Raw genomic sequence first — 27,875 nt, forward strand, 5'->3', positions numbered from 1 at the left:
CTCACATTATTAAACCTAATGAGAGCATGGCAAACAAGTTTCAGCAGCACACAGTATCAGGCTAGAACCAGCAAGGAGAGGAAGAGAAGGAATCTAATCACAGTCTTCCTCTCACATACCAACTAACAATGAAGATTCTGCAAATAGCACTTAGTTGACACTTTTGATGATAACGCACAAGGCAGAAAGGACTCCAGCTCACTCTGTCAACATTGGTTCTGCAGTGTTTGTAAGGATAAAGTATTTTGTCTGTTAAATAATCCCCCTGTCCAGGAAGCAGATGAGTTGGGCACCACTATACTGACATAACATCCCATTTGTTGAGGTATGCAGACAGTTTTATACTACATAACACAATTCAGTTAATTGTTATTCTATTGCCAGGTAATGCAACTAATTTAAATGAATACTGATGATATATTATAGGTAAATTTTAGTCATGTCAGGATCTTGTAGGGCAATGCAGTTTATCCTCCTAATTTGGATGTAATCACATGCAGTAACACTGAAAGCATGCTCTTGATCATGCTCGAGGTTTTGCTAGTTCTGTCCCTTTGTGCTAAAAGTAATCTGTGATGCAATATTACTGCAGAGTCAGAAACTGCAGCGTATAGACCATCAGAAACGAAACAGCAAGCTGCTAGGTAGCCAGGTTTCAGGGAGTCACCACTGAACCCAAGCTGGAGTAATAGCACAACAGCACCCTAGGGCCAGGAGAGAGGCAGTATAATGAGCTGTACGCACCTTCTACAGAGCGCCTTCAGAACTGAACCACGCATACACCTAACTAACCTTTGGGAACAGACACAGTGATAGCGAAAACAGCTACACTGTGCATTATGTTCTGCATTTATGCTGTCAGTCACAGTCTGAAATTATTTCAGCTGAGTAGCAGGCTTGCACTAGTACTTGCACTGCAAGCTTACACAGCTCACATCTTAATTTTCTTACTGACCTTTTCATAAACTGGTTGGAGTTAAGATCTTCATCTCACCTCCTACTTCAGTTCTGAAGCTAGAATAGCTGATGCGTGCTCTTTTTACACACTCTCTTTGCCCACTGTTGTCTTTAGCGTAGTTACTACCTGCTAACCACAACCACTTTTTGTACAACTTACACTTCTTTCCACCCTTCAGGCAAAAACCCCACCTTGCACTAAACAAAGACAAGTCAATTTTGCGATCCAACGGGTAGCATCAGGACAGAGCTGCAAAAACTCCACTTTGTTCAGAAACATACAGGAATGAGTACGCATATGCATTGCTTCAGGAATGTGGGCTCTTTACCCATAGTCAATGACTGTAAGCACACTCTTCACAGCGTTTAGGAACCATAACACGTTGGAAGCAGTATACACCTGCTTCTTATTCTGCATCCTCTGTAAATGAGGAGTATTCCTTTCCTTCTCTGCCTCACAATACACATCTTGTTCACAAGATCAAGTAACAGCTTTTCCCATACAAGATAATTGCTGCATAACGTTAATCATAATATCTTGTTGCAAAGCACTTATGTGCTACTACTGTATGGTCTAATTTATAATCCTCCTCTAATATGGCCATGCTATTAATAACCCTTTTACAAGTGTCCTGCAGGAACTTGCAGCATCTTCACAGGAACTACCAGAAACAATATTGTTTCACTCAATTCATTCTCAGGTAATAATGTTTTACAGCACATTAAATATACACAGGTTGCTTACCCTTCTTTGTGCAAATTCCAGTAATAAGTCTTGCAAAAAAATACGAGGATTCCTGACAGCCACATCACAAAACAGCAATTTCCAGCTGTATGCCCATAACATGACAGGTGCCCTGTGCTCAGACAAATGAGCCCTCTCTGCTGATTGCATTCACAGCTGTAAAATAGCCCTACATCATTACTCATTTTACTCCTTTTATATACACAATCTTTTGCAGCTGTTACAACCGTGTCAGGTGCATGCGCTATTTAATATAGAGCCCCTACGCTGGTTTGCTCTCAAACCCACATGTAAGAACCAAGAAATTTTGCTGAAGACACATTTAACAGATCCTTTTCCTAACTTCAGCATACTAACAAACGTAGAAACCACGCATGTTCATGTACTATTTTCCTTCAGTAAAGTTACTGTGACGTGCTATCCTGCTACAGCACATCAATCCTCACAATTTAAAGATTTCACCTCTATAGACGTAACAAAAAAGGCCTAATAAGTTTATTACATTTTTATGGAAGGCATACCAAAAACTCCCTTGTCAGGCGCAGTCTAAACGGATTTCAACTTCAAAAAAGAAACTACTGTTCCTTTTCTTGTTGTGGCTAACAATGATGCTACTCTAGAACAGAGAGTTTCCAAAAACAGCTGCAGCATCTTATAGATTTATAACACTCAATGAAGAAATTGTTCAAGTGGCCGTATCGCAGAGGTATTACCCGTTAGGCGGGTTTTCACGCAAAATGAGAATAAAAGCGACTTTTACGCTAAGGCATTACTGGGGTTATTTGCATTCGGGAACAGCACGCCAGAAGTTGGCCACCCGCGCCCGTCCTGGGGCTCAGGACCCGCGGGGGACGCCGCCGGGAAGCGGTGGCGGGGGGCTGCGGGGCGGGAGGCGCCCGCCCGCTGCCAGAGCCCCCCCGCCCCGCGTAACCCCCTGGGCCCCCTCCTCTGAGGGAGCAACGCCGCACCGGCCGCGGCCCCGCGCCACAGGCGGATACGGCCCGAACACACCCCCCACAGCCCCCCCGGCCCGGGCCGCTCCGCCCGCGGCCTGACTGACCCCACGGGAGGGTGCTCCGGTCTCACCGCCCCCCCCGCCCCGCCTCCCCGGCAGGCCGGCCCGCGGCTGGGCGCCCCAAGACCCCCCCCTCCTCCTCCGGCCCCGCCGCCGGGAAGTTGGCGGAAGGCGGCGCCCGCCGCCAAACTTTCTCCACCGCGGAGGGGCTCCCCGCGCCCCGTCCGCCAGCGCGGCCGCACCAGCGCGGCGCGGGGACCCCGCCGGGCCGCCCTGCCCGCCCCCGGGGGGCTGGCCCGCCGCGGCGGCACGGCGTACGGCGGCGCCGGGAGGCGGAGAGGGGGGTCCCCAGCGCCGCGCACGGCCGCGCCGGGGCACGGCACATACCTGCTGCCCGCGACGCTGGCACCCGCGCAGCGCCGCTCCGCCAACGGCCCGGCGCGCGCCTCGCGCGGAACCGGCAGCGGCGGGAGGAGGGGGGAGGGGGAATGCCTGCGCGCGAGCCGCGCGCGCCCTCCCTTCCTCCCGGGTCGCCTAGGAAACAGCGGGCCGGCGCTCGGGTCGGTTGGCGGGAGGGACGGGGGGAGGAGGAGGCGGTTTAAAGGGGGCGCGCGCGCGTGCTCGCCCCGCGTCACGTGGGCGCCGCCGACCCAATAGTGGCGGCGAACGGCGGGCGCTGGAGTACTACGGGCTGGGGAAGGTGAGGCGCGAGGGGCGGGGCGGGGCGGGCAGGGGAGGGGCGGCTCCCCCGCCCTCCGCCCCCAGGAGGTCCCCTCACGGCAGGAGCCGCCGTGTCGCCATCGCCGACCCCCGGCACAGGGCGGGCAGGTGGGAGCTCCGGGGTGAGCGGCCGCGGGGTGAGAGGGCCCCAGGGTGAGGGGCCGCTCCAGCCCGGTGGCGGCGGGGGCTGGTTGCTGTCGGGGCGGCCGCCCCGAGAGGCGTGCCGGGGCTTTGACAGAACGTTATTCTTAAAGTTCTGCCTGTTCTTTTTGTGTTTTGTGTTGTTTTTATAGACACCGGGATTACATAACTGCGTTCGGAGAGAGCAACTGCAAGATTACACGATGCAGATTAGAGATTACGTTGATTCAGCAGATTGTCCTATGCATGTCTGAGAAAGATTACACCAGCAGAGTTAAGAATACCCATTTGCCGTGGTAAGCTGTGGTTTAAGTAGAACAAATTAACTCAATACAAAATTAAATGCAAAAAAAAAAAAAAAAAAAAAAGGAAGTAAAAAAACCCCAAGGTTAAGAACATCTTTTAAATGGGCAAAATAAAAACAGATTGAAATTCACGTTTTAACAGTTTCCTCCCATATGCTGAGCTGCTGTGGAATAGCTGGCGCTGGCAGCAGCTATTACTGTCTGGATAATGTTTAGCTTAAAAAGTCAAAAATGAGTGTTATGAAGACCAGTTACATTAGCTTCTTGATGACTACTATGTAAACATAAATATCTAAACTGTTATGATACATATTTTTTAGTATCTCAAAATTATTTAAGTGATATTGGTCTATTTTATTAAATGCCCATGTGCTAAACTGTCTCCTTGTATGCCAGTTTGTAATACAGATTTTTTGAGTTCTGATCTTTGGGTCTGAGATTACTGACATCTGAGAGCTGACATTCTGAGGGACACTATATCTACCACAAGGATATGAATGAAATTAATCATGCAGTGAGAACCTTTTAAGTTGTATTACATTTCAGTTGATTAATTCTTAGAGAGTTTAGGGATGAAATTTGGGAGTAAAGTACCATAGAAGAAATCAGTAAGCACCAGAATGAAAGGATAGCATTGTCAGGTTTCTTTTTCCAATCTTGATAGTGATTATTTTACTGCAAGTGTCTTCTAAAATTTATTAATTCCCCCACATAAGCACCCACAAGCTCGAGACTGGAATCTCTATCTCAAAATTACAAGTATGTAGTATGACTATAGTAGTTACATTTGACAGAAGCCTCAGCTGAAATGTAGCTTTGCCAACTTCTGTATTAATATCTCATACAGTAGAACTGGGGTTTCAGATGGGAATTTGCAGTTGGTTGCAAACAACTTATGAAATTTTAGGAATGGAAAGTTTTCCCTTAAATTTAATGTTTTAAATTGTGATTTCAACATCATGACAACAGTTTTACCAGCTGGCTTAGTATATAATCAATCCCAGATACTTCAGTGGATAAAATCAAAATATAAACCTAAATTTTTGCTGTAGGTATGCCTAAAACAAGAGGACTCACTCATTTGTTGTCATTTGAGAAAACTGTAGAGGAGAGAGTTTTGAACAAGTGTTCAAAAAATTCACCTGTCAATCACAAGCATGTTGAGACTTGTGTGCTATTTGGCATCTGCCCTCGCTTCTGTCTTTTGTTAGAGTTCCTTCACATTGTGGCTATCCCATCTTAAAAGAAACTTTCGGTGTGTAGATTTGAGTTACACACTGTTCTTATACAAATTTGTTGTAATATCTCGACTTGAATTCTTCCTTATTGAGATCTCCAATTGTTTCAGGCAGTTTGATGGATTTTTTTCTGATGCCTGATGATTTTCTGTGCTAAAATCGGTTATGAGCTTCATATGGGAAGGGTATTAGAAGTTATCATCTAGATAAGAAAATAACCAGACTCCTTTTACCAAGACTTCAGGACAGTTCCTGGCTCTTGGAGAAAATAAGAGGTGTAGACTACTAACTGCTTGATAGATATCAAGGACACATCTCAGGAGGAAATTTATGTTTAATTAGCCGTCTAAGCAGATAGTGCAATTTTTAAATTTTTTCCCCTTCAGTGTTTTCACGACACAAATATTTGAGCTCAGTATTGGGGCAGAATGAGATTTTACCTCTTTTGGATTTTAAAAAAGAATGCCTAATGCAGTAAAATCCCATTCTTGAAGACAGCCATAAGGTGCAACTTAATCTAAATGAACAAAAAATGTATATTTGAAATAGCCATGTGACTGAAATGATCTTTAATTTGGGAGAGAGTTTATACAGAGATTAATTTTAAGAATGTTTGAATAGCAAAGAGCCATAAACCAAACCCCAAATCATTATTCAGTGCTCTCTTTTTATCTGCCAATGCTCATTAAGACTTCCAGTTATCATCTTCTGGGGATACTGAATCTCATGCATGCTTAGAGTAGTTAGCCATTAAAAGTACAGAAAAATAAGTGGCAATAAGGATTCTGTTTTAAGCATATGGGGAGTAAAGCACACAGGTTCATTTAAAGACAAATCTAATGAGTTGAAAGTACTTGTTCCAGCCAGCCTCCAGTACGGCCAGATATTACCATCTATTTTTGCTAAAGAGCTGAACCCATTGCAGTTTTGTGGCCGAGCGCTCAATTTGCCCAGAAATACACTAGGAGTTCCCAAAAAAGAGAAACCTGTATTTTTTCCCCTAGTGTTTTAGTGCCCAAGAAGCACAAGGGCATATGAATTTTCTTGTGTGGCTCACTTTAATCTGTGGTTTCTCTGCTGCAGACAGTATTTCCATCACATTTGCAGCATTCAGTGTGACACATGCATACACAGAGTTCATGCTTCATTCAGCAAAGTACTTGACCATGCTTTAACTTGGTGATTTAGGATATGGTTAACTCTAAACACGTGGTTTAAATCCTTTCCTAAACTGAAGCCCTTGTTAACTGATTCAGACTATGAAAATAAAGATGTCCAGGACTTCCAAGTAATTGAAGAGGTTAAAATAGTATCAGTATATATCAGTATACACAGGTGACCTAACTTTAATGTATGAACTGTAATCTTCCAAACAATGTATTGTTAATATCAGTTTAGATGACAAAGACGTGGGGAAAAGGGTAGAACTGATCAGAAGTTTTTTCAACAAGCTGGCACAGAGCAAAATAGGCTGTATTTTAAATTTCAGATTAAAATACTCTAACTTGATACACAAAGTAGTCTTTCATGATCTCCTGAGATGCATGCAAGATAAACATTTGAGCATTTATAGAGTTGGATTCTTAGTTTCTGTGAGCACAGGCTACAGCTGTGTCTTAAAGGAAGACATTGAGTTTGGAAAGTTTTAGGTACATGCACGAATGATCTTTTGTGTTTCTAGTACCAGTTCAGTTCACAGATAAATAGAAGCAAGTTAGAATCAAGTTTAGCAACAATTTCTGCTATAGCATTTAATTTTCTTTACAATATATCAGCCTACTTTTCTAATGAGATAGAGAGTCCAAATCATTCTTTTTAGGACACTGATACATACTTTAACTTTTGTTCAGCGTGCATGAACGCCCCAGAGAAAAACATTTACTTATAAATACATGACTACCTAATGATTTACTTTTCAGTCTTAAAAAAAAAAAGCCACAACTGTGAATGCTGTCAGCAACATCTCTTTTGAAAGTGATCTTTAGACCCGAATTGTGATACTTATTATCAGAACTTAAAGAATAGAATTATGCATACACACATACATCCTCTTAGATTGTTTAGGAAGTATTTCCACCCCTTTCCTTCGCCACTCCGTTTCCTTGAATCTGCAGGCAACAAAGTTTAAAAATAAACAATTAGCCCCATAGCCTCTTCAAACTGTCTTGTTCTCTGCAGTTGGCTTATAAACAATTTGTAGTACAGGTAACAATTAGTCCTAGTCCAAACAGCTGATGAGTTGCGTAGCACATTTGTTTAACACACTGATGCAGTAGAAAACTGTCAGCTTCCTCCGAATTTTCTGCTAGATCATTGGATTTAAGCATCTCCTGAAAAAGTTCAGCCTACACTAGTAGCAGCGCGAGCGATAGTGAGATGCATACTGACAGTAAGATGAAGGAAAGGAGATGCAAGATCTCCTTTTCGTAGTAGCAAAATCAAGTTATTTTGTCTGTTCGAGGACCCATATCCTAATTAAATCTGGTAAAGGAGCTAGTCTGAAATTTAGGTTATATATTCTATTTATATTTTCTGTTATGAAAGCTATTGGATATTATACAATTTTGTGGAACATTCTGAAAAAAGGTGGAGTAAATTAAAAAGGACTGCTTGCTCCAATAAAATACAAATTTAAATCAGATTTTTGACTGCTGCAGTAATATTTTTTATGATGCAATTTATCTATACTACATTAGGTGAATGTTTTGAATTCAGCAATAAATTGTAGTACCGGTAACCCTAGAAAAATATGCAAGTGATTCTGTGAGCATAATGGGGTGTTACCCTATTCTGTACTTGGCCTCTGTATGCATGTTTGTCTTTGTTGTAACCTCACCCACGTTACACTTTATGTAAATTTGAAGCCTTTTTAACAGCACATACAGAATCCAGATCTTGACTGCTAAAAATAACCATCTCCAGGATGATTTATTTCTTTTAAAGCCAGGATTTTAGTTCTGAAGTGAATCATGTTGGTTCGTTTCTTTGTGCCACGTGCTATGCTAATTGTACTTGGTTGTGTACACAAAGTAAGCAAAGTTGCGTATCTGTGAGACAGCCCAAGAGGACAGCCTTTGGGTGGGGACCTTGCTGTTACAGCCCAGTATCACAGGGAACTGCCATTTCAGATTTTCTTGTATGGACAGGACACTTAAAAGAGCTACAGAAGCCATCTGAGGTCCCATGAAAAACAGAACTGTCTGCTTATACAGTAAGTACTAATGCATTATACCTTTTGAAATGGGCCTCTACAGAAAGTTGCCTTTCTATTACTAAAAGCTGAAGTATAGGCAATTATTTCTGGTAAAGTTGATAATTTATTTTATTTGATCATTTAATGGGAAAAAGTCTTTCTTCCAATATAGGACAGTTTGCTTAAATATTTACTCTATGTACACTTTAATGTATAATTAAGAAAAAAAGAGCAAACAGTAAAAAATGAGATCTATCATGTTAGGCTTGTTCAGTAACCTATTTAGTAAGGTAAACCTTGACTATACCTTACAAGAAAAAAGAATATAGCAACATTAGATGGTTATAGACTTGGCATGTCTACAGAACAAGTTTCCCTTTAGCAATGTCAAGTGAAGATTGGTTTCTGTCCAGACAGAGAGTTTCTATTCCTATTTTAAAAATAACTGTACAAGTCTTGACCTTACTGAGTTCTGCTAAATTCACTGCCTATATTACTAATTTCACCTGACTTCCAGACATGAGAAACACTCAGGTGAAACACACACATTCTCTCTGAGAAATTACAAATTGGAAGTTCTTGTTTGTGGAATGCCATAATTCTACCACCAAGATCTTACCTGACTGAATAATTACCAGCCTGAGGACTGGTTCAGTTGTATGCACTGTCTTTCAAGGTACAAACGTCAATTTAATTAGCTAGCCAGAAAAAATAATTTAGATTGCCTCAAACCATCAGGTATTACTATTCTGAATAAGCACGGCAGTTTGCAAAAAGTATTCATTGTTTAAACGTGCTTTAGTGTGAATTTGGTTTTACTCTGTAGGCTGCCCTTAGGAGTTCACTGAACTTGACAGTAGACTTGAATGTTTGCCATTAACTGTGAATTAATGGAACTCACATACAGTATAACAGTATATAACTGTGAAAGTGCAACAAATGTCTTAGCAGCAACACTGAAAGATGCATTCCAATAGCTATTTCTTCATGGAATAAAAGTTGCTAGGATTAAAAATGACGTGTTAAATTTACATGTTTGTCTTTAGGTGCCGTTTTAGAAGAATAGCCTCTGACCAAGAATAAAAATTGTTGTCGGAATAATATGCGAACAGGTAATTTCCTCCAAGTCTTTACTTGGATGTGTATACATATATAATTAGAATTCATTAAATTTGCATTGATTTCAACAGCTGCCATTGGGATTGTCACGACTGCTCTGTAGGGCTGTCATCACTTCCTAGTCAACAAACTAGAGATCACCAGTCAGTGGTACAAATTCCCTAAGGAGATGTTTGCTTTGACCAATCCTAATATTTCACAGTTCATGATTGATTAGCATACAGTCCAAAGTTGCTTATAAGTGAGGAAGCATGCATCAGCCCCTTTATCTTCTGTCAACATATCCCACTCCTCCCCCTTCCTTCTTTTGTTTTAGCAGACGTCAGGATTAGACAGTCTGTAGTATTTTAGCCTCTGGATTAGGCAAGACAGCCGAGTCAACATGTGGATTATCAAGGCTGGCTCAGTTCTTCGGGGGTTAAGGTGATGTTGAGCCTTTATTTGTTTTTCTTTTCAATAGATAGGACAGTCAGGCTACAAAAGTTTAAATGCAAACAGACAAGATAGTTTAGGGACAGGTTTTCATGCATATCCTTAAACAGAATAATTGAGAATCAGTGCATTTAGAGGCTGCTATTACCCCTGCCAGTTTTGAGTATTCAGCATCTAGCATTACAAAGAACAATCTTGTTTCATTCCTCTTCACTTCTCCTCCCACCAGAACCCGTCTTTTTTTTAAAAGTAACTTTTGTGTGCTATTTCTCTTTATTTAATCTCTCACATAGAAGGATATATCAAAATACGTATATATATATAATGTAGAACATATGTTGATAGAGTTTCTACAGTTGTATTAATTGAAAAGATAAATCTTCTGTATTTTTTTTAATTGCCCATCATCGCATCACTTGTTAAACTTTTCTATCTTGATTATGGTAGTCTGAATGTAGTATACATTTGACTTTCAAAGCATACAATTTGCATTTTTAGATTAATATAATGTATTGACTTCCCTAATGAAAAATCGTAACACATTCACCAATGCTAATGTAATTGGGTGTTGGCTTGTATTGAACCCCTTCTGATACTCCAGTATGCTCTTTCCCATCACTCACTATAAATTTAAAGGGATAAACTGTTGCTTTCATACTTTCCTGTCTATAAATACAGAGGTGTAGCTTTCAAATTTGATCCAAACTACTGCATTTCAGTATCGAGTGGTATATGGGATCAAGTACAATAATATATATTTCTGTATTGTAGCAAACCCCACTACTACTAGTAATTACCAACATTTTTTTAGTGTTAGAGCATCCTGAATTGTCTTTTATTCCCCTTCATAATTCTGTCATCTACTTGATACTGTATTGCTCTGGTACTTCCAATAAGTAGTAGCAAAGTATTAATACACAAAATAGAACAAATGAAAAGCACAATTGGATGGAAAATGGGACACCTGATCTACATGGACACAGAGGTTTCTTCAAATGTCTCATTACTGGTAAAAATTAAGGTTACCATTTTTCCCTTAGCACTGAAAAGAAGTCTAGCTCTAGAAGGAAATAGCCTATAGAGAAATTGTCTGTAATTACAATCAAAAAGGCTTCGAAGGCTTCCTAGGCACTTTTTGTTCTCTCTCTCCACCTCTCTCACTCTTCTCTAATAGGCCTAAGACAGAGTGCCTGAGGTATTTTACCAGAACAAAAATGTCTAGTTGGGCTGCAGAGCTGGTTCTTAATACACAGATCACACCATAACAGTGAGAGAATCATTCTCCCAAATGTTCTGAGACCTGAATGACTTCAGGCATTTAGTTTTCTTCTTCTTCTACCACTATGCCAATGTGAGACAGGCCTATTTCTGCATAAAGATGAAGAAAAGAACGAGAACCATAAGGCATGATTTTAAGGAGGTTAACAAGTTCTCATTAATTCTCATGAGAATTTCTTTGAAGGCTTTCCACAAGCTGTCTGAAGGGATTTTTCTGTGGGGCCTACCTTCTATCGTCTCGCTTTTCCAACAACATTTAACTCCCTAACATGCTTAATAGAGTTGAGAGCAGGTCAAAGTTGAGAGTTTTGCTTTTTTCCTCTTGATTCTTACAATTGTATAGCTATCCTGATCCACTGTTCATGTATTCAATACCCTCTCTTCATTTAAAGAAGGATGTAGCCTTCAATTTAATTACACTGTCACAGAAGTTCCACTGTTATGTTTGAATAGACAAAAATCATAATTTGTAGTTCTTATTTAAAAACCTCCTTGTTTTTTTCTGTTACCATTCCTATTGCAATTATACTGTTGCCTATGCAAAATAATTTTAAAAGTCTTTTAATAGTGAACTTGCAGTAAATGAATTGTCAAGCACAGAACACTTCAGAGGTAAAATTATAAGTCCATTTAACTTATAACAAAGTAGGACAGAACACACATTTCTGTTATGCCACGTCCTGAGCCACTGCAGCAAGGTCAAACATGAACAATCTTTCCAGACTTACCTCCCTCCTCCTCCAGCTCCCTAATTTATCTGCACACGTGCAAAAAGGTCCAGTTACCATTTGGATGCTAGCACTCTGATAACATGAACATGAAACTGAATTCCTGTTGAGCTCTGTGGTATAACTGACTTTGTCTTAAAATAATATAAGGACTTTACTCACACTTCTACATCAATATATTGTCGTAGAAATGGAAGAATGTATGAAAAGATGGGAGGGTGGAATTTTTAGTGATGGTCTAGTATCACAGGATGCATGATGTTTTTGTTGCAGAGTTAGAAGTAGCTAAGCTTTTCTGCAACTCTTAGAAAAGTCAGGTTTATTTTATATACAAAGCTGTAGAAGCTTCCTCTAGGGTAGAATCTCTTATGGCCACACTTCTCACTTTTTTCTGCAGGAATAAAGGGGACCCCTAGCTCTTTTTCCTGAAGGACAAACAAGAAAATTAAAATCTTGATTCCTCTTAAACAACACTATATTTTGTATAGAACATGTCTTCTATACATAGATAGTGAGACAGCAGAATTCTTATTTTCAGAACTTCTGGGAGAAGTAACAACAAAAACAACACCTAAAGTGTGAGGTAACACATGATTCTCACGCTTGTGATATCAGAACACTGGTCTATTTTTCTTTTGATTGAAATAGTGTGGTTTCATAAGATTAAAGAAATGTATAAAAACATATATGTATATATATATAAAAATTAGTTACTGATGCATTAAATGTATCATAAATATATGCAGTTCAACTTCCAAATTGAAACTGCTTTCAAAAAGAGTGAAATGGTACAGTTAGATACTCTTTTTAATCATAAAATAGACAACTGCTACTATGAGTGCCAACATTAGTATCCTGTATTTGGGGTTTTATTAGAATGCCTACTTGTGTTGAACACACTAACAATTCATGTAAGAAGCCTACTGAGTTAGCCTTTTTGAGATCCGTGGAAATGACACTGTAACAGGCAGTCTTCTACAGAAGTGACACTTCATAGGCTAGCTCCTCTATTGGTTGTTAAGAATTGGGGTGGGAAAACCTGGTGGTGTCCAACTGCGCTATGATTCAGCTCTTAATAGAGCCTGGAGCAGTCTTAGAATGTCCTGCTCCACACCTGACACTGTTCTGGGTTTACCTGTACTGACTCCGATTCTCTCACAGAAGCCAGTTAAGCCACTGGAACAGGACAAACCAGACTTCATATAGGTCACCACGTGAAATCACTGTACTCAGTACAGTTTGTGGTCACGAAAGGCAAATGAAGTAAGTTCCTCTCACTGCAAGAGAAATTTTGCATTTATTCATATAATTTAGGTGCTTCATGTCCGATATGGTGATAAATTTGTGATCTTTTTGCATATTGTTACATGAAACAATTCTGCAAGGTAGATAGTGCTGTACGTTGCTGGCCTGCAAGGCAACACTGATACCTTATTTGTTCATAGGGTGGTTTTGTTTGTGTGTAGTGGTTTGTTTTGGTGGTTTTTGGTTTTGTTTTTTGTTATTGTTGTGGGGTTTTTTTAAGGAAGCCGCTCCCCAAAAGTATACTTAAGATACCCTTTTATTGATAAAAATACAGAAGTGTCTATTTTTCCCTGTGTTTGTTTTGGTCTTATTTTTAAGATCATGAAGAACTCTGTGGCACCACTTACGGATCTTTTTGTCTAAATGGAGGGATTTGTTATATGATTCCTACTGTATCCAGTCCATTCTGCAGGTCAGTGAAACTAAAGTTTGTGTGTTTAAGTATTGGACAGTAGCTGTCTATGGACTATTTCTCCATTTTGCTTCCTTAAGAAATTACTGTTAAAATGTTATATAAAAGAAAGTACCTATTACCTACGGCTGTTCCTCATTCAGTAATTCATGCTCAGATTACTTATCTACCTTGCGGAGACATGACAATATGAGAAAAATAAACAGCTATACTTGGTGTATAATTGTTTGACAGGTGCAACAGCACTGTTACGTATGCATTCAGGATGATATCTATATTTAGAGCCATATTTCCTCCCCTCATTACAATACAGAAAGGAACAAAATACCCTTTGGCTCTTGGAATATAGACTGTAGGAAAGGCATTCAGAAACACAAAGTACATTTCCAGTTTTTCTTCCAGATGAATTATATTGCAAAAATTCTTATAACAAAATGGCCTGACCCGAACAAAATGAGGAGGCTCAAAATGGAATATAATCCTTTAAGGGGGAAAAAAAGAATGTAATTCAAGACTTACTATGTTCTCTGAATCTCACTGAATACTCAAAGAGCAGCTTTAAATGACAGCCAAAGACCACTTGATAAAGAAACATCAAGGCAGCAAATATAGATACTTCTTACACCATTTGTTTACAGGACCATTCTTCTTTTTGAAGCCCATGTAGCACAGTGGAAAAGAAGCACTTCCTATTTTTGCATGGGGATATGTTTCCTGCATAAATACCGCCCTATCCTTTTATTTTCTCATTTACCAAGACATGAGAAGATGCTAAATTAAATTCTAATTCTTCACGGTTCTGCATTTACTAATTCCGAGTTATTGTTCATCAAAATCCATTATGGTTAATTTAATGGGTTTACTTAACATAATAATAGGCATTCAGACACGTATTACCTACACTTAAGGGCATTACCTTGTTTAATTCTGTGGCAACTTCTGCTCCCTCTTCAGTCTTGAGCTATAACTAATGATAACTGGATGAAATAGTTGAAGAAGGAAACAGAGTATTTTCTAAGATGCCTAATTAAAGTTTATTTATTTATTTTGTTTGGGACGGTTCAATTTAAACATTTAAACTCATCTAGTAGACGAAGAGAGAAGAGGCAATTTTGTGGTAAATGCTCACTGAAAAACATGGACAGCATATCACTGTCATTAAGCATATTGTCCAATGTCATGCAATGAATCAGATCCATAAGTGAGGATAAAGCTCAGAAGTGCTGTATGATGATGATTTATTCTAACTGCTAAACCTTGCAAACTTATGCAATGTGAAATGAATACTACACACACAAAAAGTAAAACATGTTGAAATATGCATTTTTCTTCTAGAAGGAATCCCATATTATTGATATTAAAATACTTAAATGAAAAAAGAACAGTGAGACTAAACAGTATCAGTTATACAATTTCAAAGCACCCTCTCAACTATTGCTAGACTATGTAATGAGGAAGGTGTGTTTGATGCAATAACTGTAAATATAAAGTAACAAATACTCAGAACAATTCATTCTCCAGGAGCACAAACTAGTCAGCGTAGATAATTTCCACTTTAAAAGGGCTCCAAATGAAGTAATTTGTAATTCAGGTACTAGAGGATTTTATAACCTGCTGAAGCAGAAAAGTAACATCTTAAGAGCATTTTTGTTATACTCAAGCAATCTTATTGCATTTAAATTATCAAGTATTTTTCTTCTGTATCTAGTGGTTGATTATGAAGTTATATGGTTTAAATAGCAGCATTCTATTTAAGCATGTCCTCATTCTAAGCATGTTCCTTAATCAGTCAGAGAAGGCTAATTATAGATGAGAAAGGTTTTGTTTACACACAGATATCTTAGTAATCAGCGGTGATGCGAATAGAAACAACAGAAAAAAATGCATCACTATTCAGCAGAATTCAGAAAAATATTTGGTGCTTCAAGACTGGCATCATCACACAGTTGCGCGAAGTTTCTTTGATGCAGGTTTCTGCCAAATCCCACCTAAATCTTCCAAGTGTTCTCAAATGATCACCTCCCACCAACAGAAAAATTGAATCAGTTTTAGAATCAAAGGCTGAAATGATCATTATACAGCATTGATTAAAAGGGGGAAATGGAGCAAGAACAAACTGTAAAAATACCTTAAAACACATTTGCCTTGACATGCTACTTTTTTACACAAATGTGTTGTGCTAAAGTGTGCAAAGTTAGTGCAGATTACCTGATGCAACACCATTAGACATAATTTCACAATGTAACTAGGAAAATGGCATAATTCTCTAGAAATACGTATTTTGTAGCATGGTAACAAAGTAAGAGCCACTATTTACTCTTGGAATTTCAGTTATTTTTACCATTCAGAAATGGGTATATATACAAGGTAGAGATTTAATAGAAACATTAGTTGACCCCCGTCCCCTGTGCAACATTAGCAGATTTTAAATACAGCTGATGTGTGTTAAAACATGAAGTTGCTCAGCTGCCATCTTCCCTCATTCCTTTCCTAACAATGAGTTAATGTTCTCAGCAGCAAAAGGTGCACCTGTCATCATAAACAAGATGAGCTTCAAACCCAGGAATGCTCAAATGTACTAAATAAACACGCAGCAGAATGGAGAAGGATGGAAAAGCAGCTGCCTCAGGTGTATTATAAAACATGAGGCTGAAAGCTGTTTGCCTCAGCACCTGATGCACAGCTGTCCCATAATCATTAATTAACACAGTGCAGAATTAAGTGAAGATTTTGTTGTCTGAGGGGAAGCTCTGGTACTTCCCTTTTGTCTTACACATGGCAGATTTCTGAGAGTCTTCTTTCTGTATGTCAGACAAAATACAGATGGTATACGACCACACAAACACAGCTCTTCTGCTTCTGAGGGCAGTACACACAGAAATTAATAGTGAGTGCTCTCCTTTTGAGGAAGGGATTATTTTCTACAGAGGGCAGTGCATTCAGGCTAAGTACTGCAAGGGACAGAGGCAGACCTTGGAAATCTCCTCCCTGAAACTCCTGTGTATGGTTAAAGGATATCTCTACTTTCCCCTTCCTTTGCTTCTACCCTAATGCAATCTCTCCTCCACCTTTCCTATACTAATTCAGTAAATCTCATGCAAATTCCTTCTATCACTTTGTGTACACCCCATCTTTTGTCTGGCTCTTTATCTGAGATGGGTCCTTCATTACCTTTTTCAAACGTCCCCACGAGTGATATACTTGCTGTGCTGTAAGCCTTCAGAATATACACACTGCAAGTTGCCAGTGAAGGGCTTCCCACTCATCTGGGCTTTTCTTCTTTCTCTGCCTCCAAAACTATACTTTGGCATACTCCAGGCTCTTCTGAAAAGAAAGCAGCCAACTAGTATTTTTCTATTCTGATTTTAGCTTGAAAGGCAGGAACAAAAGTTAAAATACAAACCAAAAATATAGTCCCAAAAAATCAATAATTAAGATTTAATGGGACATGCAACATTATCCTATATGCTTGCTAAGTATTAGTGATGAGAATTAATATCAGTGCAAGGTATGGTAAAGCTTGCCATATAAACACATAGCTAAGTGAGTTCTAGGGGAAAATAACCCATTCTTTCAACTTTCTTATGACTTCCAGTAGTAGCATGAATTTTACTTTACTATGTATATGAATACAGCTTCAGAGTAACAGTTTTGAAACTCCTCTGAACACAAAACTTTTAAAAAAGCTGCTTAGGGCTTTCAGTTAACTTTGCCATTGCTCATTCACTTTGGCTTTAAATTCTTTTTCATACTTACTAGATGCCTTTGTGTATGGATTAGGACAACTTTTGGGAGCCTGCTACAGACTGAAGATTATGGTGATTTTGAAGCTATCAGCCATGTAGTCTGAATTGCATTGACGAGCAGATAATTTTTCAGCTGTCTTTTTCTGCTTAGAGCTTGCTTTTTATTTACATGCAAGTAGTTTTTATACCAAGAAGCACCCAGGTTTTTCCTAAAGGAAGACTAAATGAAATCTAAAGTCAAGACTCTTATAGTAGAATACTAAGCAATGGGAGTCTGTGTACATATTTGACTCAAATCCTATTTCCATCTTTAAAGTCTGTCAGATACTTGCTTATGATGCCCACCTTAGAGTCTGGAAGAGAAAGAAACCTTACCTTCTTTCCTAAATCGGACTTGCACTGTCTCATGAACTGCATCTGCAAACAAGACAGCAGTAATGCCTTGTGTTACTGGAGGGCTATTATGCTTATATTTTAGTTACAGATTAGATTGCAAAGGATCAATATAATTGCAGACCTGCTGGTCATCTCCTGACATCCAGTGCAGTCAATTTCCTTCCACCTTGTATTGATGCTGATATGGGTAGGTTTGATTAACAGCCTATGTTGGAAGATTCTGTGGATTTCTTTACTTATATTTCTTAACATACATTATGTTAGGGTTTTGTCTCCAGCACAGCTCCTGTAGTAAGTTTGTATACAACAGTTAAGGCTGGCTCATCTCATCTGACAAGAGGCGTGGGCGTGTGTGCATGCGTGTGCAGGCACCTAGGAAAGCTGAAATCTGGATGCTATCTGAAAATGGGAGTTTCTAGTCTCACAGCTTTTCCTCAGACATTTGAAGGCTGTTGTCCTTCAACTCTGATTGAACTAGAAATTCTAATTTCTTAGAGAAGGAAAGACCTTTTTTGCATTTTAAAAATCAACTTTGGAATGCTACATAGTACAACCTTTTAAAGCCAACAGACAGCATGTGCTGAAACGGCAGGCTAACGGCATGCAGATGATGTACAACAGCAACACCTGGCCTAATGACCACAAGACTTAGTGCAACTCCCTCTTACTATAGCCTAGAAGCAGGCTTCTCTGTCTTTTGCACTCACTTATTCATTCAAGTGCAGAAGCACAGTTGCCTACATATTAACAACTGCAAGTACGTCATGCTTAACTTGTACTCTACTTTTAGGCATTCATTATAAACAAGATAAACTACGAGTTGCTACTGACTTTTAAGGCTGTGTAAGGTCTGTCTGTATAAGACTGACTACCTCTAGGAGACACTATATAGATACCATCAGTCTGGATTATGTTCATAGCCCGCATGCTTGTTAGAAACTCCTCCTTTTCTGTCTTGCTTGCAGTCACTGTGTATGTAACTCCACTGAAATTAGTAGAGCACTGCTAATGCAACAGGATAAGCAGATCTGAGTGAGTTCCACTGCTAATTACTGAAGTCTGCTTAGCTTCTTTCCCACCAATTTTAGGAAAGGACTTAGAGTAGAAACGTTTCCCTCTCTTGGTTGCCCTAAAGCATCAGTTGCTTCTGTATTTAACATAGTCCTTCACCTGTTTGTACATCAGCACTGATGAAAAATTAATGATAAAAGCTTGTGCAAGCCAATAGCTCAACATCTGGATTTTCAGAAATGCCCTAACTGTAGCAGAGCCTGTTGCTAGGGTGACATTAGCTATAATTTTGTTTATTTAAATGTAAGCAAGAGATACCTCATCTCAGTTTTCCTGTTTCTATGAACACCTCCATCATTTTTAGGTTACACGACAGTATTTTCTACATAGCATGGAATCACTTTCAACAAGTGTGTCAACAGGTCAGCCTAGAGAAAGTACATGGGCAGTTTTGTAATCCCTAATCCATTGCACACAGTTAAACAGATACTATCAAACTGGCAAGTCACAGAAAACATGTTTCTAAAATTTGGTTTTGTTACATCCAGGAAGAATTAATAGGTTCAGCATACAGGATGTTTAAATTTTTTAGTGTAGGTCTTTTCCCCTTTGCTATAACCTTGGATTCATACTGGCTAGTTTTCCCTTTACAGTCTTAGGCCTTCTGGCTCCTTTCCCTCTTGAAGACTTGTGACTACCTTAAGCATCTGGTTCTGTTTAGTAGAAATTGGCTACAATCTCAGTGACCTTTTTGCTGCACTGTCATCACATTCCCAATTTTTTTTCCATGGTCTTTCGCAGAACACAAATATGGCTTCCATGCACTGTTCGTGCCAACTCTACTGTATCACAACAGTTCTCTAACCCTAGCCTTTTACCTAATCCTATATGCAATTCTCTTCAGCTAGAAGGACTATTTTTTCTTCCTCCTGCTTCATTTTTCTCTTTAGGCTACTGACTTACTCCCTTTACGCTCATTCTCTAGAACTTTTCCACAAGCCTTAATTTGATGCCAAACCCTATTTATTTTTTCTTCCTGTATCATTTTAGCCTTCTGGTTTTCATTGGTATTCAAGAATACTTCTATGAATTTTATATTCCATTTTCTATCCCTGTTATTCTATTCAGCTCTTCAAAGCATTTCTCTTTTCACTTGCTAGAGAACAATGCCCCACTCAAATGACACTTCTATTCTTAAAGTATTCTACAGTATTTCAGAAATAGGCCACTGAAATACCACTATACTTACAGTAAATATCTGGAACATTATCTCAAGCAATCAGAGCAGTCTGCCTACCCTTCCTTCTCCCAGCAGTCAAACATAGTAACTTTGAAAAGTCTCACATTGTCCCTAGTAAATGGTGGCTGTTTGATCAGTTGCACAGCTTTAATACATGATAATTAATTTTTTTCTACTGTCTAAATATTCTGTTTTATTTTCAAAGGCAAAGAATTTAAAGAAATGGTAGTAATTCCTTGTGCAGTAGTTTAGACCGGTAGTACTGAAATAGTGGTCCATAATCTACAGAAAGCAGTGCTGGGACTCACATCAAGCATGCATGTTGGTATGCTCACAGTGATCCATTTGTCTTATTTAGATATGCTAGACATCTTTCTTTTTTGGCAGTTCCTCCCCACTCCGCCTTCTTATCCCTCATCTGAAATTATACCTTGCAGCTGCCAATGGCAGTTGAGAACTTCAAGTATGTTACGGAGTTCAGCCCATTTTTCTCAGCTGGAGCCTGAAATTGCTTATGTCACAGATTATTATGACTTCAGTGCCAGAAATAGCAAGAAGGAGCAAGATCTTTAGTAATACAAATATAGAGAAGCAAATTTACATACATAAAAGATACATGCAGAACGTAGTTATTGAATGAAGTGCTTTCCATTTTCTGTAATGCAATAAATTCCTTAAGAAAATTTAGCAGAATAAGTGCAAAATATAGAACAAAGGAAGATTAGTTTAGCTTCAACCTATTTTTGACTCAATATGAATTACTAAGCCATTCATTTTATTTAATAAAATATTTTAATCCTTTCTTCAGAAGAAGTTTTCAGAAGCTCAATACATAAAATAAGCATAGTAGAGAAGACTTCTATCTAGATCTCTCCAAGAGAGGGTCAGTCACCAAGCATGTAACATGTTCTGGCACAAATTATTACACTGCATAACCTACTTCTGCAATTTAAGGTGTAGTGTGCCTCAGTAAATTCCTGTTTCCTTGATCTACTTAGCTGACAGTACTATCTCTTCAACAAAGAAAGCTAGAAAGTTACATGAAAGGGGAAAAAGAAATCATGACTACTGTGTGAGAACCAGTAGGATGACAGAGTTAACACTGAAGAGGTGGATTTAATTCATTAAATCTGCCAGTGGAGGAGGCAGATTTAACTGCAGAGTACACCATTGTGAAGTATATTGCTAATCCATTTAATCTATGAAGAAATATATGGTTTAATATGTTAAAGCAGTATGGATCAGAATGTAAACTTGATGCCCAACATGCCCAATTCCCTTTGTTCAGGAGATACAAGGCGAGTGGAAATTCCATAAGAAAACTTGCTGTGAAGCAAACATAAAGCTTGAATTACGTCATAACAACTTCCCTCCCCACTTAAGACCAGAAGCCTTTGTGCTTTTCATATTAGATGACAAGTTACCATCTAATCTGAATAAAACTTGGTTTCCCAGGTGTATTGAGAATTACACAGGAGCCCGTTGTGAGGAAGTTTTGCTGCCCAGCATCAAGTCCCAAACAAAAGGTGACCTGTTTGCAGCTTTCTTGGCTTCACTTCTTCTTCTAGGAGTTCTTGTAATTGGAGCATTCTACTTCCTTTGCAGGTAAAAGTGCTTCAGAGTGCTGAAGCTATTTAATCAAGTAGAAATTTCTTCTGGTAATCATGTACTAATTATTTGAATGTAAAAGTATGTAATGAATTATCCATAAGGTTTGTATGGTTATTCAGCATAATTAATGTGGATGTCTCAACTTGTTGCTTGTACTATTTTACTTCCTGGCTTGTAGTTTTCTCAATGTCTTTTCTAAGCTATTACTTATAGTTGCTTTGTAACAAATACATGTAGTACACCCACTTCTAAGAGATTGTACAGTCTACCTGGAGTTAGTGCTAACATTTTAAAACATTAGTCAATCCTTATGTTGTCCAAAGATTGAGAAGTAGAAGCAAATTACTAAAGTGCTTAGGGATCAACTGTTCCACTGCATTGAATTGGCAGCCAAGCCAACGGGTGCCAATAGCTCCCAATTCCTTTACAGCTCCTGGTTTAAAAAGGAAAACTAAGGAAAGAATCAAATTCAAGAATAATCCCAGGTAGATGTTCATTAACCAACATCTAGAATAAATCAGAGGGATAACTCATTCATCCAGGATGATCCATGTTTGAGTATCATGAAGATGTCAGTGCTAGACAGCAAGTGCTGCAGGTTTGGTTTTAGTAGCATTTTAGGCATATTAGGACTTCAAATGAAAACACAAAAGCAATCACTGGGAATAAGTCAACTATTTGATGCTGTATTTATATTAGTACAGTATATCAGTACATTTATACCAAACCCAAACCAACTTACTCTCTGCATTTATGTATGCAAGTCAACCTCCCATGTCCCCTCTTTTTTTTAGAGTATAGCACTTTCTGTAAGAGCTCATTTTGTTATATACTGTTAATATGTATTTATGCCTTTATGAGTCAGCTTACTAGCCCCTGTAATTCTTAGCCATCACAGACTTGCAGCCTCTTCCTCCTTCTCCTATGCTGCATTTCTACTTGGGTATGATAGCCTAAGGTTCTTGCAATTCTGTTCTTTGCTCTCCATAATCACATTGCCAAATCAACCTCTCTGATCAGTGCCTTTCAGTGAGCGACCTTTGGAATAGCTGGTCTAGTTTTACCTCAGCTGCTGTCATGGAAACCCACTGAATGCCAGTTTTTCCCATAGCTGAATATATTTAGAAGAGATAGCATTTGCTAAAACAGAGTTTGTATTAAAAAAAAAACTTGCAGAGGATACCCCCCACCTTAGTAATTTTAGTTAAAGTAATCCTGTTTTAGCAGTGGAATGTCACAGCAGTTGTTCACTAAAGAACATTTGCAGATTACTATGAAGTTATTAGAATTGAAATACAGCTTTACCTAACTAAAGAAAAATTCATTCAAGTCTCACAGAGGTACGGAGAGTATTTCTTTAGAAGCAAAGCTTGTTTCTGAGAAGAGAAAAGAAGTCTTCAGAGAGCAGAGAATTCAGAGTAATCAGTTAAAAGATCCCCTTCCCCTTGCATACAGTAAAATTAGGAAAAAGCTGGAGACAACAGCCTACTGAGTTCTATGGTCAGAGTCTTGCATTGCAACGTACAGCAGTTTAGAACAGCAGTGACAGGTCTGTGCAAATATTTTATTAGACAGCTGGAAGATGAACCTCAACTACTCTGTTTCTGTATAGGAAATGAATTTACAAGCTTTACCTAACTGGCAGAACAAGTAGTAGGGCATCTTTATTAGAAAAATAACAAGGACAGCAAATCAGTCTTAACATAGTTGCCCTTGAACCTATCTTACATACCAGACTAGCTTGGGAAATCTCATAAAAACATGATCAACTTCTTTATACTAAAGAATGTAATTGGCTAAAAATTGTCTTGTCGTACCTTTACACTTCAGAGGCTGATGTAGCACAATCATCTGCTGAAGAACTCATCTATAAAAGAAACACTTCACATCTAAAAGTCCTTATCTCTTGACTGAAGTGACCAACATATAAGAGGAGTCTCAAGTGGATACTTTAATCTACTCCCCTCTTTTCAGCTGTATAAACAAGGATTATTGCAAGCAGCTGTCTTTATTTTTTCCCAAATTTGATCTACAACCTGTATCATAACATTCTGGAAGAGGGTGGAAGAGGGAGGGGCTTGTAAGGGTTAGCTGAGAGTTTGCATCATCCCTGATTTGTCCTCTTGACAAGACATATTAAATTTCAAATTTTAAGAGAAATATTGTGCTATCAAGTTTTCACTATTACACTTTATTAAACAAATATGTTTGATCCAGAATCAGAAAGCAGTTTTTCCCCCCATATTGTGTGGTAGTAAGCATTTCTGTGGCTCTTTCACCAGAGGATTCTAGTGTAGTTTTAGTATAAACAGCAATGCAATCTGGAGGGATGCAGAAGAGGAGATATTAATTGCAATTTTGGATACAGAAAAAATCCCTAAAATTATACATCATATCTTTTAGAATGTAGGAAATCAGTGCCCTATTTTCTTGTCCCTGTCATCACTTGTACCCCCTCTTCCTTTCCAAGTTTTCTTCCTTTCAGGCTGCTTGGGGCAGATTTCGGGACCAGGCATGTGCAAGAGGATTTCAGGCTCCTACAAACAAATCCATTCAGGATACAAGGGTGGAGAGAAAGGATTTCATTGCTTTGCTTATAAAACCAAACCATAAGTAACAGTGAAAGTAAGAGGGAGAAGTGGTCAAGGACTGGTGATGAACAAAAGCAACTTAAAACTGGAGAAGATGCACAGTAGGCTAGGGTTAAACCTCCCACTGTTGCTGGAACCTGCTGAAGGAAAGGCTACTGTAGTGAGCTATCTTAGTGAGGCTCAGGTTGATAGAATATAATTATTTAGGGAGTAAAGTGAGTAGCTTTAATTTACTTTCTGAAAAAATGATGAGGAATGTTGTTGCAAAGAAAAGACTATGCTTTTATGTCTCCTCAAGGATGAGTTGTAAAACAATTTTATATCGTGTAGTGGGAATTCATAAAACAGTACTGTCCACACCCAAAAGTAGTGTGAAAACCAGTTCATTAGCTTCCTGTTACTTTATCAAGTTTTCTCCAGGAATATCTTGTTTCACAGGCAATAAACATCGCTTCTCTGTCAAAGGAGGAATCCTGATCTTTAAAGAGCATGCTCAGTTCTGTTTGCTACATTCCTGTAAAAGCTCACCACATAAAACTATTGCTATTCCTAACTATTGGGATTCACTAGAAGATATGGCACCATGCCAACAATTGTACTTTAGTGAAGACAGTAAAATATTTACATTGTGAATGTAAAACTTATCCATATATATATATTTTTAAAATCAGAACTGATTTCATGAGAGCGATTTGCTATTTAGCACTGAAAAACTGTCTTGGATTGGAGCAGGCTTGTGTGCAGCTTTAGGCCCAGGAACTGCGTAACCTGTTAGCAGAGCAGAGTCCATGGAGGCAGAGCAAAGCCAGATCTAGCCGCTCTCTATCTTGAAACAAACACACACACACCCCGCCAAAAAATGGTACTGATAAAGCCTGTCATTTTGACCCGGGGAAAACAGGAAAGTATGCAAAAATCCTTGCCATTACATTGTTACTGAGGTAACAAATGGCATATTTTGCTACAAGCAATTCACCTATCGGTACAGGTCCATCTGGCCACCTTTCTTCAGAAACATACTGTACAAGGGTTACTGGAAGAAGAAGAAAGGTAGCTGATTAGTATAGATTCCACATAAGCCAGCTTTTATTTAAAAACAATATTGAGGCCTGAATGCCATGCACACAGCTTGGAGGAACAGAGAAAACGTGAGGGAAAACTAAAATAAATCTGCAGTTGATTTCTCTACTTTTTTATAAGTCCATGTTGAGATGCCAATTTACCTGTAAGGTAAGTGTATAAGGATGAACAGGAACTCAGCCAGCCAAAACAACAGGGTCTAGGAATAAAGCCATTTAAGCTGTCCAAGACAACAGATTTTGTGGAGGAGTTATATCACCACAGGACACAAACTGGACAGAAAGAAGAATAGCTCATAACTCTTCTCAGGAGAGCAGATGCCTAATTACTATTAAAAGAAAGGGAAAGAGGTCAGCTCTATTTAAAAGATCTGTTTCTCAAGAAAGTGTGGAAAATATCACATTATTGATATTTCACTTCCAAATGCTAACAGAGTTAATGATAATTTAAACTTGGTGATATCTACTAATTGCTTAAATAAAGACCTGAGAAATCAAACAAACATTAACTTCAGGAGAGAAGCCATGTAGTTCTGAGTGCTGTTCCTGCCTCTGATCTCTGTTCTTCTCCCTCAAATACATGCTTATCAAAAATGTTGAGTGTTAATTAGAAAATAATTGCAGAAGATCCATGTCACTTTTTTTCAGGGGAAGCATCATTCAATTGATTTGTCTCTTTTCTGATAACTTTTTCACTGATAACTTTTTTCATTCTGTGTGTGGTTTGTTTTTCCCTTTTTCCCCTCCCTGTTGTCTGTCTTTTGTTTCTTATGGTCAGGAAAGCTTCTATTCCAAGGACAAGTTCTTCAGAGTGTGGTGCCAACCTGGTTGAAACTACAAGCAGCAATGGCTGCAACAGTGAGTACATTTAAAGTTAAATGACTGGGCTCCATAAGGAAGACAGGGGAGGAAGTTTTAATTCAAAGCATGTGTTTTGTTTATTTTTCAGAAATAATAATAGAGTAAAGCATTAGAGTGGAAGAATGGTGAGAAAACAACATGCAGAGCAACCCTAAGAATACAGTAGTTGTAGAGGATGATGTGGTAAGCAAGATGAGAGAAGACAGACTGAAATAGGAGGCTTACTTATGTGTTGGAGAAGACTGCAACTAAGACATAAAGAGAAACGGTTGCACTTATTAGAGTTTCTATGTATTTTTAAAGGTGTGTCAAATTATACAGAGATCACTATAATCACTATATGTTTGAATTTTGTGAGATTTTTCATGACAAGTTACTGTTTTCAATAATGCAGAGGTAGAAGCATGAGAATTTTTTTACTGCACGGGAAATGAGACTGAATCTTTTTTTTTTTTTTTCACTGCACAGAGAATATGAGATAATCACAGGGTTTTTAGCATGAGGTAATACTATGAATTTTTGACAGGATTATCCTTTTCCACAGGATTGCCCCAGAGTTGAGGACTGTCTTGATTCAATAGTTTTAAAATTTATACCTGTGATACATGTCCCCAGAATTTGGCTTGTTTCAGATACACTTACCAGATGTATGGGAAAAAAAAAAAAAGTACCTTTCTCCAGCTAATACTGCCTTTTTTTTTTATTAAATTAATAGTAAGACAACGTGAGGATGAGGTACCACTGCTAGCATATTGACCAGCTTCCTGGCACAAGATTTTAATTCAAATTAAAAGAAAACATTAGTAAGAGAGATTGGTAATGTTTAAAAGAAGTTTACTAGGTAGAGTATTTACCCTTTGTTTGGTATACATCCCTAATATTAAGCAAGACACCTTCTTTGATGGTTTTATTTTTGTCTTGTTTTTTTCTGAACATCTCACTACTGAGGGAGATTTAAACCTTACCTTAAATTTTCCAGTTGGTATTTCAGATAATAGAAGTCAGGAATTTTACTTATCACGTCCATTCTTGACACGAAATTTTATCCAGGCAGGTGTCTTGTGCTGCCAAGTGCTTCCCTCTCTAGAGATTTATTTGTTTTATTCACATAACCATTTGTTCATCACACCAGTATATTATATATCACTGTCTGGTTCCTTACAGGATTCTCTTACTCAGACAAAGAGAGGCCAAATGACATGGTCCATCTCTCTTTCTGCCTTGACAACACAGAGAAGCAGTCTGGTTAGACAGAGGCATAGAAAATGTGAACTGAACAATTCTCTTTTCAACTCATTTCTAGCACTGGAGGTTGAAAACAGCAAAAATCAGATATGTTTCCATAATGCCACATTACCTAGCAGCTCATTATATGGGATTTATAAGGTTGTACTGAAGAGAAAATTAATTGAGAAAACTTCAGGAATTGAAAGAGGAGGAAATGCAGAACACAGATATCTTATCTCTGAAATAAACAATCTGGAGGTGTATAAAAATATAGGGGCAAAGAAAATGTTGAATAAGCTTTTATTCCTAGGGTGTCTACTACATGCTGTAGTGTCAGAAAAAATAGTGTGCATTTTATATCAGTGTAGACAAAAGTACAGCAAGACAGAGAAGAAAAGACTTGCTGTTACAGCATATAAGGTAAGAAGTCAAAGAGAAAACTGTATTGTAATAGCTACTAGAAAACAAAACAGAAAAATACCTTACTTTCTGAGGACTCATGTCAGAGAAGTTAGAGTCCAAGTT

General features: G+C 38.6%; 1 protein-coding gene across 3 annotated transcripts in view; it reads left to right on the forward strand.

Annotated features, from left to right (window-relative positions):
- The window catches only part of NRG4 (neuregulin 4), a 53,327-nt gene that overhangs the window by 22,582 nt on the left and 2,870 nt on the right, over positions 1-27,875 (forward strand). The window contains exons 2-8 of one of the 3 annotated variants that reach the window (XR_012630435.1): positions 3,731-3,874; positions 8,268-8,332; positions 9,361-9,426; positions 13,495-13,588; positions 21,437-21,586; positions 26,041-26,120; positions 26,212-26,306. Coding sequence is in view for 2 of the 3 variants with exons in the window: in XM_074880621.1 (XP_074736722.1) it covers positions 9,417-9,426; positions 13,495-13,588; positions 21,437-21,586; positions 26,041-26,120; positions 26,212-26,228 (351 nt within the window). In the remaining variant the exon portion in view is untranslated. Of the gene's footprint in view, positions 1-3,730; positions 3,875-8,267; positions 8,333-9,360; positions 9,427-13,494; positions 13,589-21,436; positions 21,587-26,040; positions 26,121-26,211; positions 26,463-27,875 lie in introns of those variants that run through there. The other 2 variants (XM_074880621.1, XM_074880622.1) reach the window with 2 other exon arrangements.

Source organism: Strix uralensis, chromosome 11, assembly GCF_047716275.1.
Source record: "Strix uralensis isolate ZFMK-TIS-50842 chromosome 11, bStrUra1, whole genome shotgun sequence".
Lineage (NCBI taxonomy): Eukaryota > Metazoa > Chordata > Aves > Strigiformes > Strigidae > Strix > Strix uralensis.